Consider the following 21558-nt stretch of genomic DNA (forward strand, 5'->3'; position numbering starts at 1 on the left):
ATTAAAAGTATTATTTAATGTTTAATTCTGGATTTATATATTATCCCACGAACCTCTCTTCTGTTCTCTCCCTCTCTGTTAAATTCTGTCGCAAAAGGTCTTGTAGGAAATACTTTTCACAGGAAAATATATTGAATGCCCTTACTCTAAGTAGTTTTTTTTTAATTATGCAAAGATTAATTCTGGTATGTATTAATGCATAAAGCATATTCTTCTTCTCTATCCCTCTCTTACCCTCTCCACCTCTCTCTCTCTCTTTGTAATTATATTAAAAAATCTCTTATCTCTTTATCACACTTACCTCCTTTTCAATGTACTCTCGCACATTGGCGCTGCCCAAAGATGATGAATGTGTTGGAATATAACCAAAGGATTGTATGGCCGGTAGACGTCTTATGAGAAGAGGTCCTTTTAAGAAATTATTACCACCACTCGAATTGTTCGTGTGACCACCACCATTCACCTGTTGCTGATGCTGACCATACAGCAAAGACGATGAGGGTGAGGTGTTGTCCGGTTCAAAATGAAAGATGGTTGTTTGATCGCTACAATTCGATTGCGTCTCGTCCAGACAACGTTGTGAGGAAGAGGTTTGGGATGCAATTGTCTCCGAACTTAACCACACCGGACTGGAGGGTGTCTGCAAGACAAGCGGAGATGAGTGCGACTTTTTGGGTGGCAGTAAACGTGATGCTGGTGGTGATGTGGTGTTTTCGTAGGATATTTGACCGGGCGAAATGGGCGATTGAGAGATATTGGGGTTTATATTAAGGGGTGTGGGTCTGTGGGGGGAACTTGTATTTTCACTACGATTTTCGTTTTGATTTTCACTTAGATTTTCGTTATTTTCTTCTTGTGTTATATCTTTTTCTCTTGTTTGCTTTTGATATTCACTTGTTTGGGGGTTTAGAACTTCACTTTGTTTGGGGTTTGAAACTTCACTGTGCTGCTTGAGCGGATAATGATTTTCATATTTCTTTAGACTCGAGATCGTGGCATTTTCATGATTCTTTTGTAATTTTTCATTGATTTCATATTCATCTTCATTGACTTCGGTTAGTTCCGCGGTTATCGTATGTTTTGGAGTATAGGTAAATTTACGCGTCAGCGTGGGCGTTAACTTTATGGGTGTATAACTATAGGCCCTTTGGGGTATCGGAGAGTGTTCCCCTGTTTCCAGGGAGTTACGTCGCTGCTGGCCAACGGGAAGCTGTGAAATATACGAGGACTTTAAGCGTCCGTGATGATCATATCTTAGGGTACGTTTGGGACTTGATGGGGTGGCTACAGTGTAAGGTGGATTATAGCTAGGCAATGGATCGTTAGGATACCCCAGATGTGAACCATTTATGGGGGGTTCGTGAAAATGCTCTGGCGGAGCGTGGGAGTTTTGATATTCCACCTCTTTGTCCCGTGGGAGACTGCCCCGATTCCTATAACTCGGAAAACAATTCAAAAGTTCACAACGTTCCGGGGTCAGGGAACGTTCGGCATTGGCCCGCAAATTCTCCCGACTCAATGTCTGATTTATAACCGTATTTTGTTTCTCAAAACGCTGGAGTTTTTTATAGAACCTCTGCGGATCATAGGAGGAGCTCGATTCGTTGCTGCTATCCTCCGTCGGAGGTTTGGGTGGCACCGGTGGCGGACCGCTGGGATTTCTTGAGGATCTTAAACTTTGTCTCAAAAACAGTTGGCGAGCAAATGAACTGCCATCAACATCACTGCCATAGTTGCGCGGCAGCGAGGAGGAGAGTAGATCTTCCTGCTCTTTTTTCACCAAACTTGGGGGAATTTGCACTGGTTCGGTTACGGCAAAGGCCTGATAATATATCACTTTATCACTATGCGATTTATCGATGCTATAACAGCAATTATTGGTTTCACTATCCACTTCGTCAGCACTTCGTCTTAATTCACAACCGAATTCCCGTTCGATTTCGCGTTTTTCCGTTTCCCGATAATTTTGATTTTTGTTGTTGTAATTATTATTATTATTATTGTTGTTGTTGTGGTTAGTATAAAGTTCGTGATGTTGATTCGTCAGGTAATCGCTATTCTTCTCTCGACTCCTATTGTCATAATTTTTCACACACGACGTAGATGGCGACGTTACCGAATTCGACGACGACAATGATTGCGACAATTTCGTTTGCCTTACTCTTCGTCGCTGGGCGGCATCATCGTCAAGGCTAGGCGAACAATAATTTTTCGAATTCCGAATTTCCAAATCTTCATCCGTTACAAAACGATACGACGACAATTCAGAGACTGTTTCCGTATCGGATGGCTGGTACATGGCCGAGTAGGATGAGGTGTGTTTCAGAGCCAACTCATTTTGGCCATCATTTTTACGCTCACAGCAATGCTCACAGCGTAGAAATCCACCACTGCCGCCGCCGCCGCCATGGGGCCGTGGTGGTGGATTTTGAGATTTCGTATTGAAATTTCCTCTCATTTTGGTTGCATCGAACCTGTTGCTGGACGGAGATGTTTGATTGTTGGATGGTGGCGCCGTAGGCACCACAACAATGTTGGCACACATGGCTGCCTTGTTGTTATTGTTGTTGTTGTGGGCCGGATTTGTTGTTGTTCCATTGTCATAATATCCTGCCTGATTCACCACCATGGAATTATTATGAGGATCACTACTGCCACCACCACCACCATGGGCCAACGATCTGGGGGAGGGGTTACAAAAAGCCCCACCGGCAGCGACAAAACGACATGGATAATTTACTGGACTTTGGTGTTCTGTCGCCCTCAGCTGGTCATATGTCAACGGCATGTGGTTGTCGTCGTTGTCGCCTAACACCCCAGGTTGCAGCCGTTCGTCATGCAGTAACCTATAGTTGGATGCAGCCAATATGGGCCGCCTTAGCTGGGACAGATTTGGTGTGGCCGGCAATGAGATGGATTTTTTGCCTGACAACGTTGTTGTTGTTGTTGTTGTTGCTGGTGTTGTTAGTGGGGCTATTTCGGTACGGCTGGCAATATAGTCTTCTCTATTTTTAGCTACATTTAGTAATCCCCAATCATCCGGAGGAGCACCGTCATCATCATCATCATCAGCACCATAATTATAAGTAGAGAACAAGCCAGTCAGTCAGCCAGCCAAATGCGTGTGCACCATCAACGTCATTCCCCACGAATATGGAAAATCAAAATCGAAAAAAAATGCAATGGAAAAATATATGTCCCATTTTCGGTACCGAAACACAACAGAATTCAAACGAGACATCAAAGATTTTGGTGATGATGATCATCATCATTAAAAGACATTTTTTTTGGGTGCCGTTGTTGTTTATTTGATTTGTTGTGGAAATGTCAAGGCAAGGTAGCGTCGGGTATGCGGTGGGAAACGTGTGCCATGGAAAACGCGTCATGATGGCAATTTTTCAAAAGATTTTCAAAAAACAGCAACAGCAGCAGCCAGCAGCGGATGACATCCAGAGCAGCCCCATGTTCAATGCGTTCAATGAAAAGAGAAGAAGGAGAAAAAACTTGAGATTAGAAGAAATGAAAGAAATATTGTGAAATAAAAGTATAGAAATAAAATGGAATGAAATAATGGAGAATAGGGTCGAATATTGAATACACTCTTTAGAAAAAAAATATAACCCGGAATATCCGAAATTTTCACATATGTAAAACATTGTAATGAGGACATTCGAGATCTCCTTCCAGCAATATTTTTTATAAGGAAAATTACTGAAATATCTTTTCTGTATACCTCTTAAGGGGCTCTTATTAGAAAATGACATTTTCAAAAATTAAATATTGAAAAGACCCCTCCATCAATATGGAGTACAATTTTCAGATGGCTTTTTTTCTGAGAATTGATCTTTGGAGAGTCTTATTTTTTTCTGTAAAATCCTCTGAAAATTTTTTAAAAAAGAAGGGCCTAACTCAAAAAAGGCGTATTTTGAGTTAGCAATTTCCTTTTTTCTACGAATCTTTGTCAAATCTAAGGTTGATATTCAAGAACTCAAGGAGTTACAGCCCATTTCAAATAGATAATGTTAAAAAGATTTTTACGCAAGTGAATTTTTCCAGATGTGACGCTCATGGAGAAGACCTTCAAAAAACTCTTCTTTCAAAGGACTTCAGCTAGACTAAAACCTATCAGAGAACAAACTTCACGACTTATATATGGTGAAAGCCTTTCACATGTGTTCGTTATAAAAAAATTACCCTTTAGAGGTCATCTAAAAACGTAGAACTTTCGAGGACTTCTATAAGAGTAATATTTTCAGAGGTATTCTATAAAAAGAAGACATCTCTGAAAGAAAATATGCGAAGAAAATCTGATAAAAGACCTTCTATACGAAGAAGGTCCTTTTGAGGTCTCTTATAGATGTGTACTATTACGAGAAGACTTCTTAAATGTCTTCTGTAGCGAGAATAATTTTTAAACGTTCTTTATAGTGAGAATTCCTTATAAAGAGAGTCTATGAAGAAAAGAAAATTTAACGGTATTTTATAGAGAGAAGACCCTTTAAAATTTTCTATAGAGAGAAGACTCTTTAAAAAGACGTAAATAGAGAGTTTTCATTACAGGTCTCCCCAAGACCGCTTTCGGATTATTTCGGGATACAGTTCATTATCTATAGAGTGGGGGACTACATAAAATATAAAGGCATAGCCCAGTCAACAAACTATACCCCGAAGTAATGCGAAGCGGTCCCGGGATTTTTTTACCCCTAAAAAACCAAAGAAGGTCTCCTCTAGAAAGAAGTTAAAAAGACCTTCTATATAAAGAAGGCTCACTAAAGACCTCATGGGGAGGAATGGCCTTGGCCTTTAAAGGCTATAGAGAGAAGTCCTCATAATTATGTATATAAGGAAAAGACCTTTTAAAGATATCGCATTAAAAGAATATCTTCGACAGGTCTTCTATAGAAAGAATATATTAAAAAAAATCTTAGTTAGAAAAGAGTATTCTTTAAAAAAAAAACTTTAAATGGTCTTCTAAAAAATGCCTTTAAAGGGTTTTTATAGCAAGAAGATCCACAAAAGTTCTTTTATAGAATCCAGTTTTCCGTAGAAAGAAGAACTTTAAAAGTTCTTCAACAGGTCTACTTTACAAAGAATACTTTCAAGCAGTGTTCCTTGAATAAAGGACCTTGAAATGGACTTCTAAAACACGAAGAACTTCAAAATATCTTCTTAAGAAAAATATCTTTAAAAGGTTCTCTTAGGAAATAAACTCTTCAAAAGGTCTTGTACAAAAGAGTAACTAGAACTGTCCTAAAGAAGAATATCCTTTTTAATAGAATAGATTTATAGACGCAAGATAATTTTCACGGCATTAAGTTCAAGGAATGTCCTGCTGTAAGTATTCTATAAAGAGAAAAATAATATTCTTAGATGTCTTCAATGGACAAAATACCTTTTGAAATCTGCTCCAACCGGAAGACCCATTATGGAATATTCTATACAGATTCATCTTTCTAAAGGAGTTTTATATAGAGAAAATAATTTGTATTAGTGTCTCATAGGAATACAACTTTTTTACAAGTAGGAAGAATGAAGTTTTTGAAGATAATCTATAAACAAAAGTCTCTTTAAAGCTTTTCCATAGGCAGAAAATCTGTTCTACGTCTCCTACAGAGAGAAGACCCTTTACAGGTCTTCCAGCGGCAGAAGGTTTTTGAATCTAGTAGTCTTTAACATTTAGTTGTCCCTTTGAAAGCCCTCAAAAGAGCGAACAATTTTTGAAGGATTTCAGGAGAAAGATAATCATTTTAGATTCTTATGCAGACATAAGACCTTTTGGCTAGACAGAACACCTTGAAAGGATCAACAGGCTATGTAGGTAAAGGGGAACTCTTATTGAGTGAACTTCTCTTAACAGATGACCTATTTAAGATCCTCTTGTTTATAGAAAGCACCGTAAAGGTATTTTATCTATAGAGGGCGAATAAGAGATCTTCACTTTTTAGAGGACTTCTTATAGATCTTATATTTATTGAGGCCTATTATAAGACCCTATTTTAATCTTAAACGACCTCAAAGATCATCTCGAAGAATTTTCCTGTCTGTAGATACCCTCGTAAGGTATTTGTCTGCAGATGGTCACTTAGAGATCTGCTATTCATAGAGGACTGCCCATAGACTGCCTCATAAAGAACTAGTTTATCTTTTGATAAAGAACACAAAGGTCTTTTCTATCAAAGGGAAATAAGGATAGCATTCCTTTTTTTTAATGAATTTGGGGTATAAGGATAATATTCATGGAAATATTAGCAACGAAACATCCCTAATGTTACTAAAAGAACTCCAGGAGGATATTAATGAATTATATTTCCTGAACATTCTGAGCATTATTCGCGATTTTTTAAGGAATTTTATTTGCATACTCTCTGAATAATAAACAAATATTTAAAATAACCTATAGGGCACTAAGTGTTCCTGGATCTTTTTTAAGAATTTTTATTCAAAGGCCTTTTGTAAAATGTTATTTTGATTGAAGAGTCTCTAAGGTCTTAAGTGCAGAAACTTTATAGAGGTACTCAATTAAAAACTCAATTTCAAGCAATATTCGATGACGTTTTATTCGAAGTTCTTCAATGCAAAATTTGTTTTTTTTTTTAAATTAAATATTTCAATTTAGGAGCCTTCTAGTAATTTTCGAGACTATTTTTAGGGGTCTTCAGGGCAGTATTTGTGAATTTGATTTTTTTATTACTCATAAAATAATCGTCCACTTTAAAGAAGTTTTACTAGAGAACCTTTGTTTGTTTTATTCATGTTATGGCATCAGGGCTCGATAAATTTTCGAAGCCTCCAAAGGGTCTCAGTTCAATATTCCTGAAATTTCTAATAGTATTTATAAGAGTACCTATACTGTAATTTTTGTGAATCTCTACGAATTTTAAAAGATAACCCTCAGAAATACATACAATATACAGGGTGAGATAAAACATCAGCAACCAACTTCAGACTGCTGCCTCTCGTCCGACAGCTATTAAAATTATTCCAGTGACAGCTCACTATATTGTTTACAAGCGTACAAAAGCATTTTGGTGAGAATTTTCCAGAAAAAAATCATACGTGATGGAATTCAAGCGTGATTGGGTGATTTCCTTACATTTGGCTGGAAAACCACAAGTGGCTATCGTAAGAGCACTCCAGCATTTAAATGTGAATAAATCTTTTGTGCCTCATACCATCGCTCGTTACCGTGATACCGTGGTAGCGTAGCCTGACGTCGAGGAAGAGGACGTAAGAAAACAGCAACATCAGCACAAATGGTTCGAAAAGTAAAGAAGCGATTTGATAGAAACCCACTTCGCAGTGGCCGAAAAATGACTCGTGAGCTGAACATATCGCAATATTCCATTAGGCAAATATTGAAAAATGAGCTCCGGATAAAGCCATTGAAATTCCAAAAAGTGCAAGAACTTACACCGCAACAGAAAGAAATCAGATTCAAAAGAGCTAAAAAGTTGATTCGCTTGGCCGAAATTGGTGAACTGCCGGATTTGGTTTTCTCCGATGAGAAAACATTCGTTGTCCAGCAGTTTGTAAACAACAAAATGACCGTGTTTAGTTGCCAAAGAGGTCAGCTGAAAATGTGCACCTTCAGTTGGCCACCAGAACTCCACACCGGCCATGGTGATGGTGTGGGCCACCATAACAGCCGATGGTCGCTCTCCGCTCGTATTAAATATTGCGAAAATATTCTGGAGGGTGTATTAAAGCCTTGGGCACGCAAACATTTTGGCCGCGGACCTTGGAAATTCCAACAGAACTCAGCACCATGAGGTTCCTCGCTTCATTTTCAGCGCACAATGGCCATCAAATTCTCCGGATACCAATCCGTTGGACTATTGTGTCTGGAGCTTTTTGGAAAGCAAGTTTGGCATTAAAAATATCAAAGTGTCGATCACCTCAAGCAAGCGCTTCGCCGGGAAATTGGCCAAAATACCGCAGAGCAATATTCGGGCAGCGTGTGACGGTTTTATTGGCCGTTTGAAGACCATAATTCGTGCCAAAGGCGACCAATTGGAACAAATCTAAACTTATTCTAAAATTTGATGCTATTTCCGACAGTTTTTGCTTTCATTCAATAAATTTACAAAAAAATTTAAAAATTATGGCGCTTGACTTTGTTGCAGTTTTTTTATCTCACCCTGTATTTGTAAAAATTAAAATATTTGTGGATTTTTTTTAATTTTTTATTGAAAACCCTACGATCAACATTCGTGCGTTTAAAATATATATGCTGCGCAATATTTGTGTTTTTTTAAGAATATTTAATGGAAAACCTACAGGCCATTTAAAAGTCCCAAGCCTATAAAAGAACTTAGGATAATACATGCGTTTTCTATAATTTTTTCAAATTAATTTTCAGGTTTCCTTTATAAAACCCTCAAATATATTTTTTGTTAGGCCGTTTGTCTCCCCAGTAAATTGATGTAGGGTACCAAAACGCACAAGTTTTGTTAAGCTCGGAAATAAATTTCTCCCCACCCCAAAACTATTTGACTAAATAAAACAACGACAACAACAAAAATTCAGAGGCACACGACAAATGTCCCTCCAAACGAAAAAAAAAAAAATTAAAAAGAGTTCGTTTAGTTTTTGGTTTTTCTCAGATGGCTTGCTCGCTGGCAGGCTGGTGGATTGCTGCTCCCCAAAACAATTTAATTTTAAATTATGACCCATATTTAGGCGAAAAAACAAGAAGCGGAGAGTCGGAAAATTCATGTAGCCATAAAAATAAAAACCACTAATGTCTTTTTGTGTAGCAGCATCGGTGGCAGCAGCCACGTCTTGTTTTCGGGCGTTTTTGTTTTTCTCGCAATCATGTTTATTATTATTATTTTTTGGTCTTTCTCTCTATCTCCTTTAGTGCCTGCTTTCTTTCGCGTCCACACACACTCACGCACATACACAAAATTCTGATTATGCAGAAATGAAACATATCTCGGATTTTAATTCTAAGAATTATTTTCAAATTTTTATTTATTTTGGTTAAAGTTAAAGTGTTTTTCGCTTTTTTTTTTTGTTTTGTTTTGGTCCGCTATTACTCAAAAATCTATTTATGTTGTTGGCTGAGAGAGTGTGTGGTGGGTATTAATTTATGGCTAATTTTAATTAATTACTTTTATGTTTTGGCTTGGTTTTTTTAGTTTTTTTTTTCAAATAGGCTTTCTCATTTTTTTTGTTTATAAAAAAAGTTAAGTATTTTTCGTATGATTTGAATGCTAATCATAATAAACATGCACTTTTAGCTTGGGAATTCCTATCTTTTGTATGCATTCCTCTTTTTTTGTTCGGAAAGGGAGGTATAATTAAAGCCACAGAGAAATAAATCATTAGCTGGCCGAACGACCACTTAATGTAATTCTTTTAATCACCATTGACCATTACAAATTGTCAGCAATATTTCAGAATTTTAAAGAAATAAACAAGTAAATTCGGCCAGGCCGAACTTTTAATACCCTCCACCATTTGGAAGGAATTTAAAAAATTTCAAAATATTACGTAGAAAAAAACTTCCTTCATAAGTAATTTTTTTGTCATAGGCTGTAGTATCCATTGCGAACTTCAAATGCGAAATTTGAAACAATTCTAGTAAATAATACCGCTAAAATCACCAAAATACCGAATATCGGGAGGTACCTTATATGGGGGCTATACGAAGACGTAGACCTGCACAGACAATTTTCTGTCATAGGCTGTAGTATCCATTACGAACTTCAAATACCAAATTTGAAACAATTCCGGTGAAAAATGTCGCTAAAATCATCAAAATACCGAATATCGGGAGGTACCGTCATATGAGGGCTATACGAAGACCTGGACCTTAACAGACAATTTTCTGTCATAGGCTGTTGTATCCATTACTGAAGTTCAAATACCAAATTTGAAACATTTATGGTAAATAATACCACTAAAATCACCAAAATATCGAATATCGAGAGGTACCGTTACATGGGGGTTCTACGAAGACGTGGACCTGCGCTGACAATTTTCTGTCATAGGCTGTAGTATTCATTACGAATTTTAAATACCAACTTTGGAACAATTTCAGTGAATAGTGTCGCTTGAATCACCAAAAATAGTGAAAATAGGGAGGTACCATTATATGGGAGCTACATCAAAACGTGGACCTACATGGCCCATTTTCAACACTAAAAATCCTGCAGACATAATATACATTTGAGTAAAATTTTATCAACCTACTTTATTTTGTTCGGAAGCTAGAGTGATTTCCACAGACGAACTGACGGACGGACTTCCCTAAACCGACATCGAATTTTATGCTGATCAAGAAAAGAAATACTTTGTGGGGTTGTAAAATGTATATTTTGAGGTGTTACATACGGAATGGCAAACTATGGTGGAGGGTACTATGATGGAGGGTATAAAAAGGCCTATGAAAATTCGGGAATCTATAGCGGATCGTGAATGTTATCCTTTATATAAAAGACGTAAGGCAGAGTTTTTGAAAATCCCTCCTAAAAGGGTACGAAAAGTACTAAAATGTACAAAAAATGTATACTTTGTATTGGACAAACAGAATGAGCTAAAGGTCTACAATTCATATATGACTCCCATTCATAGAAGACTTCGTAGATGCATTCTCATCGTTACGGATTTCGTGGTGGTTTTCTATTCATAGAGGACTTCGTTAAGACTTTCTGTTTATAAAGAACCTCATAAAGGCTTTGTATTCATAGAGAACCTTACAGAGGTCTTCTATTCATAGAGGACCATTAAGAGATATTTTATTCGAATTGGTTTTTGGTTCGTCCAGATTCCCGTGCAGTTTTTCTATTTATAGATGATTTCGTGGAGGTGTTCTATCCATAGAGGGGCCTTATCTTCATAAAGGATGTCGTGGAGGTATTCTATTTTTAGGTAGAGATCATCTACATGAGATGAAAAAACTGCAACCAACTTCAGACTGCTGTCATTTCTAAGCCACTCATCCGACAGCTGTTAAAATTATTCCAGTGACAGCTCATTATATTTTTTATAAGCGTACAAAAGCATTTTGGTGAGAATTTTCCAGAAGCAAAGTTATTCGTGATGGAATTCAAGCGTGATAGTGTGTTTTCTTTATATTTAGCTGGAAAACCTCAAGTGGCTATCGTTAGAGCACTCCAGCATTTAAATGTGAATAAATCTTTTGTGTCTCGTACCATCGCTCGTTACCGTGATACCGTGGTAACGTAGCCCGACGTCAAGGAAGTGAACGGAAGAAAACAGCAACATCAGCAGAAGTGGTTCGAAAATAAAGAAGTGACTTGATCGAAACCCGCGTCGCAGTGGTCGAAAAATGGCTCGTGAGCTGAACATATCGAAGTATTCCATTCGGCAAATATTAAATTATGAGCTCGGGGTGAAGTCATTGCAATTCCAAAAAGTGCAAAAAGTGCTCAAAAGAGCTGAAGAGTTGCTTTGCTTGGCCGAAAATGGTGAACTGCCGAATTTGGTTTTCTCCGATGAGAAAACATTCGTTGTCCAGCAGTTTGTAAACAAGCAAAATGATCGTGTTTACTTGCCAAAGAGGTCAGCTGAAAATATGCACCTTCTGTTGGCCACCAGAACTCAAGCACCGGCCATGGTGATGATGTGGGCCGCCATAACAGCAGACAGCTGATGGTCGCTCTCCGCTCGTATTAATCGACCATGGCATCAGCATAAATGCCAAATATTATCGCTAAAATATTCTGGAGGTGTATTAAAGCTTTGGGCACTCAAAAATTTTGATCGCAGACCTTGGACAATCCAACATGGCCTCAGCAGCAGCACGCGCCAACCTAAAAATGGTTACAAAATGAGGTTCCTCGCTTCATTTCCAGCGCACAATGGCCACCAAAATCTGCGGATACCAATCCAGGACTATTATGTCTCTGAAGTATTTTGGAAAGCAAGGTTGGCACTAAAAAATGCCACAGTGTCGATCACCTCAAGCAAGCGCTTCGAAGGGAATGTGCCAAAATACCGCAGGGCAACATTCGGGCAGCGTGTGACGGTTCCATTGGCCATTTGAAGGCCATAATTCGTGCCAAAGGTGACCAATTCGAACAAATCTAAACTTATTCTAAAATTTGATGCTATTTCCGACATTTTTTGCTTTCATTCAATAAAATTAAAAAATGTGTAAAAATTATGCCGTTTGACTTTGTTGCAGTTTTTTTATCTCATCTGATTCTTGCTTAACTTCACACCCTTCAATATTTCTACAAACAAAACATCTGGTGTGGAGATGATAGATAGCGGACCACTCCTACTGGTACCTCCCCCACAAATGAATTACAATTTTAAATAAGCAAAACGCTCATAAAATGCGAAATAGGCACCCTATTCTCTTCTAATTTCACACTTTCTAATAGTTCTGCTTACATAAGAACTGGTGTAAAGATAGTAGATATTGGCCCACTCTTTCTGGTACCTCCCCCACAAATTCTCAAATTTTTATTAACAATTATTCCATGAAATTGGAAAAAATGTTTGATTTTGTTTAAATTATGCACATCCGAATATTTTTATAAATATTTTTTTTCGGCTTTTTTGGAACAATTTTTTTTTAAATTCTTCAAAAAAAAAATAAATTCCTTTTCCGTTTTCCCATACCCACCTGATGCATGTGAACTTTGGCGTATGATTTGGCGTCGCTTCAAATGCCAACAGGAAGATCTCGGCTCCGATGAAGAGGACGATGATGAACAACAACAATAACTGCAATTCTGCGTTGAGGACTTCAAACTGCTAACATCATTTTGTGATGATCTCCGATGATCATTTAGACATTCGTCATTTGAATATAGATCACCATTTTGTCGTTCATTCAGGGGTATATAGGTGACATCAATGGAATTGGATCTACAATAAAGGAAGGGGGAGAAAGGGGTCATACATTAGATTATTTAAAAATTTAAAAATCAATTGATTTAAATGTTAAAAAATGATGTGAACTCAAGTGTAAAGGCTTGTCTGTAAAGCCTTTGGCTGTTAAATTGAAAAGGCCTAAAAGTATGCTTTAGTTTTTGCTTATTTGCTATTAGTAATGTGAGCGAGACGATTAAATTATAGCAAATTGCCATAATGGGTTATTGCCTGTCTTTAAAAGCATATAAACCTTGTGAAACAGGTGTGTGGCAGAGGTGGGCTAGATGGGGGCCAGGGTAGGGCCTTCTGAATATTTTTAATAAGTTTTTTTTCATTTTAGTCGGAAAAAGTGCACATTATTTAAATATGGTTTTAATAGAATAGCTGCAGTTATTGGTCATGGCTGGTAGCATTTTTTTGTTTTGCTTGCAGATTGTACGATAAATCGCATATTCAAGGTTATAATTATGATTTTTATCACACAAAAATATTTAAAAATTAAAAACAATTAATAATTATTAAATAAACATCAACATGCATTCTTAATTAATATTTACAGCCAGGTATTGCAAAATTAATCGCAGCTAATGGCTGTTGGTCACGTTTTATTAGTGTTTTTTGTTTTGTTGTTGTTTTTATAATCTTTCCTCTGCTTGCCATTTGCACATCAATTGATTGCTGGGTGGTTAGCTGTTAACTTAAATTCTAATAGCTAAGCAAATTCTGTGCTCTCTCTGAAGTCCATTCACCTGTTCCACTTGGGTTTGGGTATTTTACTGTCCGCACTGTGCAGGGCACGTGTATGGGCCACTGTCGTTGCCAATTGTTGTTGCTGATGATGGTCATCATTTGGTCCATTACGTTTCGGATTGGCCTCCGGCATTCTTGGCTGGCTAGTTATTTAATGTCATTCGGACGGGAGGGGTATTGGCTGCTGCTGCTGGCACTCGTGGGTGGTTTAATGTTTTCTCGTGTTCTTTTGAATTGTTTTTATATATGTGTGTGTGTGTGTTTGTATGTGAATGCATTCGAAACTATAAAAATGAGAATGGAATGAAATGAATATATACATACAGATATGTAATTAAAATAAACATCTTTATTTTATCTCTCAATTAATAGTAAATGATGTGCGAAAAAGTTCGCGATTAGATTCTATTGTGGGGAGGCTAAAAATAGAGAAATAGTTTAAAATACACTCATCGGAATACATAAGAAATTTGGGAGGAGAAAGGTCATTTGTGGTCGAAAAAGATCCATGGGAACATTTGGAAAAAAATCGTTAATCTAGGAAGCTTTTAAAAGGAATGGTGTGTAAAATTTCCGATAGATAGATATCCGTAATATGTATTTACAAACTGCCTAGCAAAGACACAAACCACACACATTTTACTCGAACCCAAAAAGGGGTTAAAATGGAAGGAGAGTAATCGGGAGGCACTTAATAGTCCAGATAAGACGACTTTAAAAGGGAAATCTGTAGTAAAAGGTCTATTCGATAGATGTCAATTAAGATTAAATGTTTCAGTTGATCTAGCAAAGATACAAACCACCCGAATATTATCCGTGTCCAGAAAGGGTAAGAGAGAGAAAGAGAGTTAAAGAGAGACAGAAAAGGTAAGTAAGAGAGAGAAAGGGTAAGAGAGAAAAGGGTATTAAGAGAGATAAAATGTAAGAGAGAGAGAGAGAGAGAAGAGTTAAAATAGAGAGAAAGGGAAAGAGGAAAGTTTGATCGTAAGGTATGGCATTTTAAAATATAGATTAACTTAATGGTTGATTAAGATGGACATAATCATTAAAAAGTTACACAACATCAAGGGTTAATCAAAGGGCAAATATCCAGACAAGGTAAAAAGATCGGCAGGGATAGTTATGTTAATTAAAAACAAGTAAAAAAGTATCGGTCGGTTTTGCCGACAGATGTATACCCTCAGCCCTTTTCACCCTCTATGGAGTGGGTTTTGAAAGAATCGTTCAATATTATCCATTTCGTATCCCACCTAAATAAATTATAGTAGATGGATATATCAATTGTAAAGAATCCCTGAGTTGCTTCGCAATTTATGATATATGAAAATATTGAAAATTGTGTCCCTTTGTGGGTGAGGTGCCAGAAGGTGTTCGAAGATATAAGCATCTTCACAACAGATCTGGTGTTAGCAAAAATTATTGTATGTGTGAAATTTGAAGAGAGTTGGATCCTTATTTCGCTTTCTTTGAGTGTTATATTTTTAAAAATTAGATTATTGCTTCCCTTCCTGTGCAGATAATATATATTTCTAAAATTTCGACCATTTGTGGGGGAGGTACCAGAAGAATCGGACCGATATACCCCATCTTAACACCAGACCTTGACTAATAAAATGATTGGGATGGGTGAAATTTGAAGACAATCGAACTCTTAAATCACATTTTATGAGAGTTGTAATTATTCAAAATTTTGACCATTTGTGGGGAAGGTACTTGAAGGAGTGAACCGATATTGTCCATTTTCGGACCAGACCTAGCACTGAAGCAAATATTAGGATTTGCAAAGTTGGACTAAAATCGGATCATCGTTTCTCTTTTTGTGCAAAAAATATATGATTTGCAAATTTCGACCTTTTGTGGGGAGGTACCAGAAGGAGTGGACCGATATTGTCCATTTTTACACCTAACGTAAAACTGATGCAAATATTAGGTTTTGCAAAGTTGGAGCAAAATCGGATTATCCCTTCTCTTTCTGTGCAAAAAATATATATTTTGCAAATTTCGACCTTTTGTGGGGGAGGTACCAGAAGGAGTGGACCGATATTGCTCGTCTTAACACCAGACCTTGGGTTAACATAAATATTGGGATGTGTGAAATTTGAAGACAATCGGACTTGTACATCACATTTTATGAGAGTTGTAATTATTCAAAATTTTGACCATTTGTGGGGGAGGTGCTTGATGGAGTGGACCGATATTGTCCATTTTCACACCTGACCTAGCACTGATGCAAATATTAGGATTTGCAAAATTTGGAACAAAATCGGATTTTCCCTTCTCTTTCTGTGCAAAGAATAAATTTTTTGCAAATTTCGACCTTTTGTGGGGGAGGTACCAGAAGGAGTGGCCCGATATTGCCCATCTTCGAACTCGATCTAAGTTTGACAAAAATATTACGATGTACCAAGTTTGGACCAAATCGGATACACCCTTCGAGAGTTATCGTGCGCACCAGCCAGCCAGACAGACAGACAGACAGACAGACGGACGGACGGACATCGCTAGATCGACTCCAAATGTTCTGAAATGGATTTGGTCCAAAGAGACCTAGGGTCTAAAACCGTTATTTCGACTAGGCACGTTTTGACCGTATCAAATGATATATACCCTCTGTAGCCATATGGCTGAGGGTATAACAAGTTAGCCGACTGGTACGGCTTTGCCCACAGATGTATATCCTCAGCCAATGTTCGATTATTTACAAAAATTTTGACTTCTGTTCTGATTTTTCAAATTTCTCCCTCATCTATGGCGTAGGTTCCGAAGGAATGGGCCAATATTTTCCATTTCGTATCGGGCGTAAATAAATGTCATAAAAAATTTCTTATTTCGCTTTCTGTGAGCGTTTTGTTTTGCAAAATCTTGAAGTTTACGTGGGGGAAGTACCGGAAGTAGTGGTCCGGTCTCTACCACCTCTATAATAGATCTTTTCTTGATGGAAATATTGAGATGTAACACGTTTGAATGGAATCGGATATTAATTTTGCGTTTTGTGAGTTTCGTGGATATTCAAAATTTTGACGCTTTGTGAGGTAGGTGCCAGAAGGAGAGGACCGATATGTCCCATCTCCCAAAACAAGTGGTCCGATCTCTACCACCTCTATAACAGATCTTTTGTTGATGGAGATATTGAAATGTGGCAAGTTTGAATGAGATCGGATATTAATTTCGCGAGTTATAATTATTCAAAATTTTGATCCCTTGTTGGGGATATACCAGAAGGAGCCCACCGACATATCCCATCTTCACAGCAGATCTAGTGTTAATAGAAATAATGATATGTGTGAAATTTCCAGAGAATCGGATGCTTATTTCGGCATTTATGATCGTTTTGGTTATTCGAATTTTTGACCCTTTGTGGGGGAGGTACCAGAAGGAATGGTCCAATCTTCACCAGCTTTATATCAGGTCTTGTGTTGATAGAAATATTAAGATGTGCCAAGTTTGAATGGAATCGAATGTTATGTTCACGTATTACGAGTCTCATGAATATTCAAAATGTTGACCCTTTGTGGGGGAGGTACCAGAAGAAGTGGGCCAATATATTCCATCTTCACACCAGACCATCTTCACCAGCAGATCTAATGTTAATAGAAATAATGATATGTGTGAAATTTCCAGAGAATCGGATGCTTATTTCAAATTTTGTGATCGTTTTGGTAACTCAAAACTTTGACCCTTTGTGGGGAAGGTGCAGAAGTAATGGTCCAATCTTCACCATCTTTATATCAGATCTTGTGTTGATAGATATATTAAGATGTGCCAAGTTTGAATGGCATCGGATGTAAGGTTCGCGTTTTATGAGCTTCATGAATATTCAAAAAAATGACTTGTGAGTTGAACATATCGCAATATTCCATTTGGCAAATATTAAAAAATGAGCTCAGGGTAAAGCCATTGAAATTCCAAAAAGTACAAGAACTTACATCGCAACAGAAAAAAAATAGACTCAAAAGAGCTGAAGAGTTGCTACTGCTTCGCTTGGCCGAAAGTGGTGATTTCTCCGATGTGGAAACATTCGTTGTCCAGCAGTTTGTAAAGAAACAAAGTGCTCGTGTTTACTTGCCAAAGAGGTCAGCTGAAAATGTGCACCTTCGGTTGGCCACCAGAACTCAAGCGCCGGCCATTGTGTGGGCCGTCATAACAGTCGATGGTTGCTCTCCGCTTGTATTAATCGACCGTGGCATCAAAATAAATGCCGAATATTATCGCGAAAATATTCTGAAGGGTGTATTAAAGCCATGGGCACGCAAACATTTTGGCCACAGACCCCGGACATTCCAACAGGACTGTAGCACCATCGCACTCAGCATGCGCCACCCAAGAATGGTTCCAAAATGAGGTTCCTCGCTTCATTTCCAGGGCACAATGGCCACCAAAATCTCCAAAATATCATTCCTTTGGACCATTGTGTCTGGAGTATTTTGGAAAGCAAGGTTGGCACTAAAAAATACCAAAGTGTCGATCACCTCAAGCAAGCGCTTCGCCGGGAATGGGCCAAAATACCGCAGAGCAACTTTCGGACAGCGTGTGACGATGTCATTGACCGTTTGAAGGCCATAATTCGTGCAAAAGTTGATCAATTCGAACAAATCTAAACTTATTCTAAAATTTTATCCGACATTTTTTGCTTTCATTCAATAAAATTGAAAAAATGTAAAAAACAAGGCGTTGTTATTTTTTATCTCATCCTGTATAGTGCGAATTTCCATAAACGCTTCGGTACGTATATCATACACTCCATCAGTGACCGTCACTCCAAATTTAAGCTCTACAGCTTCCTCAAATACAAAGGGTACCATATTAAGTACCTTTTAATAGTTTTCGTACCGTTCTAGTACGAATTTCCAAAAACCCAACCTTATCTGACCCTTTCGAAACAAGAATGACCCTCACTTAAAATTTCAAGGTTCTAGCTTCAGCCGTTTCGTCTGGACGCTGATGAATCTTTAAGTCATTAATTTAGATTGTTATCACATATGTTAAGTGCATTAAGTTTAAAATTAAATGTTTAAAAAATCCAACATTTTCGGAATTTCCAAAATTCCCCTATAGGAATTCTCCCCCAATCCAGTGGCCCATATCTCATAATTTTTCCAAAATTTTCACACCCTACAATTTCCTTTTGTAATAATTCATAATATGTCTTTTGTTCTTGTTTGTGTAAATTAACTTGTTAAACAATAGAGAAAGACAACAATAACAACAACAACAGCAACAACAAAGTTTTGTAAATGACCTTTACCAGATATTTTTCAATTCGTTGGTTGGTATTGACATGTTTACGATTTTCAGGTGTTTTATTTCTGGGACAGACGACGATGCCTGACTGACTGACTGACGGAGGCGGTGTAATAGTGGAGAGCCAAAAGTGGGAGTGAGAGGTGTGTGAGTGTGCCGAAGATGAGGGCGATATTCCCCCCATTCACTGAATGCATTTTTGTTTTGTTGACACAGTTGTTTTGTGTTAAACCTTATTTATTGACGACGCAAATAGTTGTCTTAGCCACGTTCCCTTTCTCCGGCAGATTACTACGGGTTTACTCATGAATAGGAAGAAATTGTTGTTTTCATAATTGTTTAGTGAGAGATTTTGGTAATAATTTATATTTAAATGGGTAGTCGATGGAAGTGTGTTCATAAGTATTTCATGGATAAAATATTTGCTGTGAACTTTTAAGAAATGTTATACATTGAAGATTTTTGGAAGAGTTTAGAATATTGAATATTGAAATGCGGAACTTGAAAAAAATCGGTATATAAAGTAGCTAAAATCATCAAAATACCAAATATCGGGGGTACCGTTATATGGGGGTTATACGAAGACGTGGACCTACACAGACAATTTTCTGCCATAGGCTGTAGTATCCATTACGAACATCAAATACCAAATTTGAATCAATTCTGGTGAATAATGTCGCTAAAATCATCAAAATACCGGCTATCGGGATGCACCATTATATTTGGTCCACGACCAAAACGAGGACTTGCACGGACAATTTTCTGTCATAGGCTGTAGTATCCATTACGAACTTCAAATACCAAATTTGAAACAATTCCGGTGAAAATCATCAAAATACCGAATATCGGGAGGTATCGATATTTAAGGGCTGTACGAAGGCCTGGACCTGCATAATCAATTTTCTGTCACAAGCCGTAGTATTTATTGCGAACTTCAAATATTAAATTTGAAACAATTCCGGTGAATAATGTCGCTAAAATCATCAAAATACCGAATATCGGGAGGTACCCTTATATGGGGGATATACGAAGACGTGGACCTGCACGGACAATTTTCTGTCTTAGGCTGTAGTATCCATTACGAACTTCAAATACTAAATTTGAAACAATTCCGGTGAATAAAGTCGCTTGAATCATCAAAATATCAAATATTGGGAGGTGCCGTTAAATGGGGATTGTACGAAGACGTGGACCTGCACAGACAATTTTCTGTTAAAGGCTGTAGTACCCATTAAGAACTATCATAACGAAATTTGAAACAATTCCGGTGAAGAATATCGCCAAAAATATCAAAATACTGAATATAGGGAGGTACCGTTTTATGGGGGCTATACCTAAACGTGGACCTATATAGCCCATTTTGAATAGAAAAAGTCCTGCAGACCAAACATACATTTGAGTAAAATGTTATCAACCATTAAAGATATGCAATACCTGGAGAGGGAACACACACTTGAGTGAAATTTTATCAACCTACTTCAATTTTTTCGGAAGGTAGAGCGATTTCCACAGACTGACGACGGACAGACAGGCGTACGGACGGACGGACTGCCATAGAATTGTATGCTGATCAAGAATATATATACTTTTTGGGGTCTAAAATGTATATTTCGAGGTATAACAAACGGAATGACAAACTTAATATACCCTCCATACTATGGTGGATGGTATAAAAAGGCCTAAATGGGGTCCTTTGGCCATAAATGGTCTTGAAAGTGTCTTTTACCCATTCAATACTTTGAAATGTTATGCTTGCCAAAGAACGATTTTCAAAGACTAAAAGATCTTTCTGGCAAGAAGACCCCAAATTTGGACTTGAAGTGACCTTCTGGTCATAGAAGACCTTCAGAAGTTAGAAGATGTAGAAGGTTTTCCAGTCATAGAAGACTTAAAGAAGTCTTGACGATATTCAGAAAGTTGAAGATGTAGAAGTTCCTCTAGTCATAGAAGACTTGAGGAAGGATATCCTCTACCTACAGGAGATCTTGCTGGGAAAAAAGAACTTTTATGGAGTTTTCTGTCCCAAAAAAAGGTGTTGCCAGGGAGGGTTCAACTCATATAAATTCATGAGAAGATTACTTCAGCCAAAGAAAGATTTTCCTTCGTTTGAGGATTTTTCTCAAGGATAGGATAGGAACCATTGAAGATATCCAAATATATAGCAAGGAGAAAGAAGGCCTCAAGAATATCTTACCTGCTTTATGGCTTCATCCTCCTTACGATATATTTGGAAATATTTTAATATCTGCAACTAGCCATAAATAGAGCCGAAAGGGTTTTTTAGTAATAGACGACCTTGAGCGTGGATAGGCCTTTTGAGGGTATTCTAGTCACACAAGGTCTTAAAAAGATCTTTCATTTATTGGGGGGTCTTAAATATATCTTGAGAAGGTCTTCTCGCCATCGAAGACCTTTGGAAAGTCTTATTGCCATAAAAGTCCCTAGATAGACCTTGAGAAGGTCTTTTTGGCATAGAAAGCCCTTCGATATATCTTGAAGGGGTCTTCCATCTTCTCTCTGAATCCCGTGAATCACTACCTCACCCATTACTATAAAAATTTCTTAATTTTATGGGTTCTAATAACCACATTTTTTAATAACTTTTTATGATTTCAATTGCAACCTCACACAAAAAACGGAAAATCTGAATAGCTCCCACTTTACACCTTACCGAAGCATGAAATTGCCACCACTCCTCCATCTCTCTCGTGCCTC

General features: G+C 37.5%; 1 protein-coding gene across 1 annotated transcript in view; it reads right to left on the reverse strand.

The window, feature by feature from the left end:
- Nucleotides 1-13869, reverse strand: part of LOC101893211 (rho guanine nucleotide exchange factor 17) — a 114818-nt gene extending 100949 nt beyond the window's left edge. The window contains exons 1-3 of the mRNA XM_059123278.1: nucleotides 13602-13869; nucleotides 12602-12846; nucleotides 302-3015 (exon numbers count right to left, since the gene is read on the reverse strand). Coding sequence (XP_058979261.1) covers nucleotides 302-3015; nucleotides 12602-12846; nucleotides 13602-13735 — 3093 coding nt within the window. The 5' untranslated portion in view covers nucleotides 13736-13869. The remainder of the gene's footprint in view (nucleotides 1-301; nucleotides 3016-12601; nucleotides 12847-13601) is intronic.
- Between the last annotated feature and the right edge of the window lie 7689 nt (nucleotides 13870-21558).

This window comes from Musca domestica, unplaced genomic scaffold (assembly GCF_030504385.1).
Source record: "Musca domestica strain aabys unplaced genomic scaffold, Musca_domestica.polishedcontigs.V.1.1 24, whole genome shotgun sequence".
NCBI lineage: Eukaryota > Metazoa > Arthropoda > Insecta > Diptera > Muscidae > Musca > Musca domestica.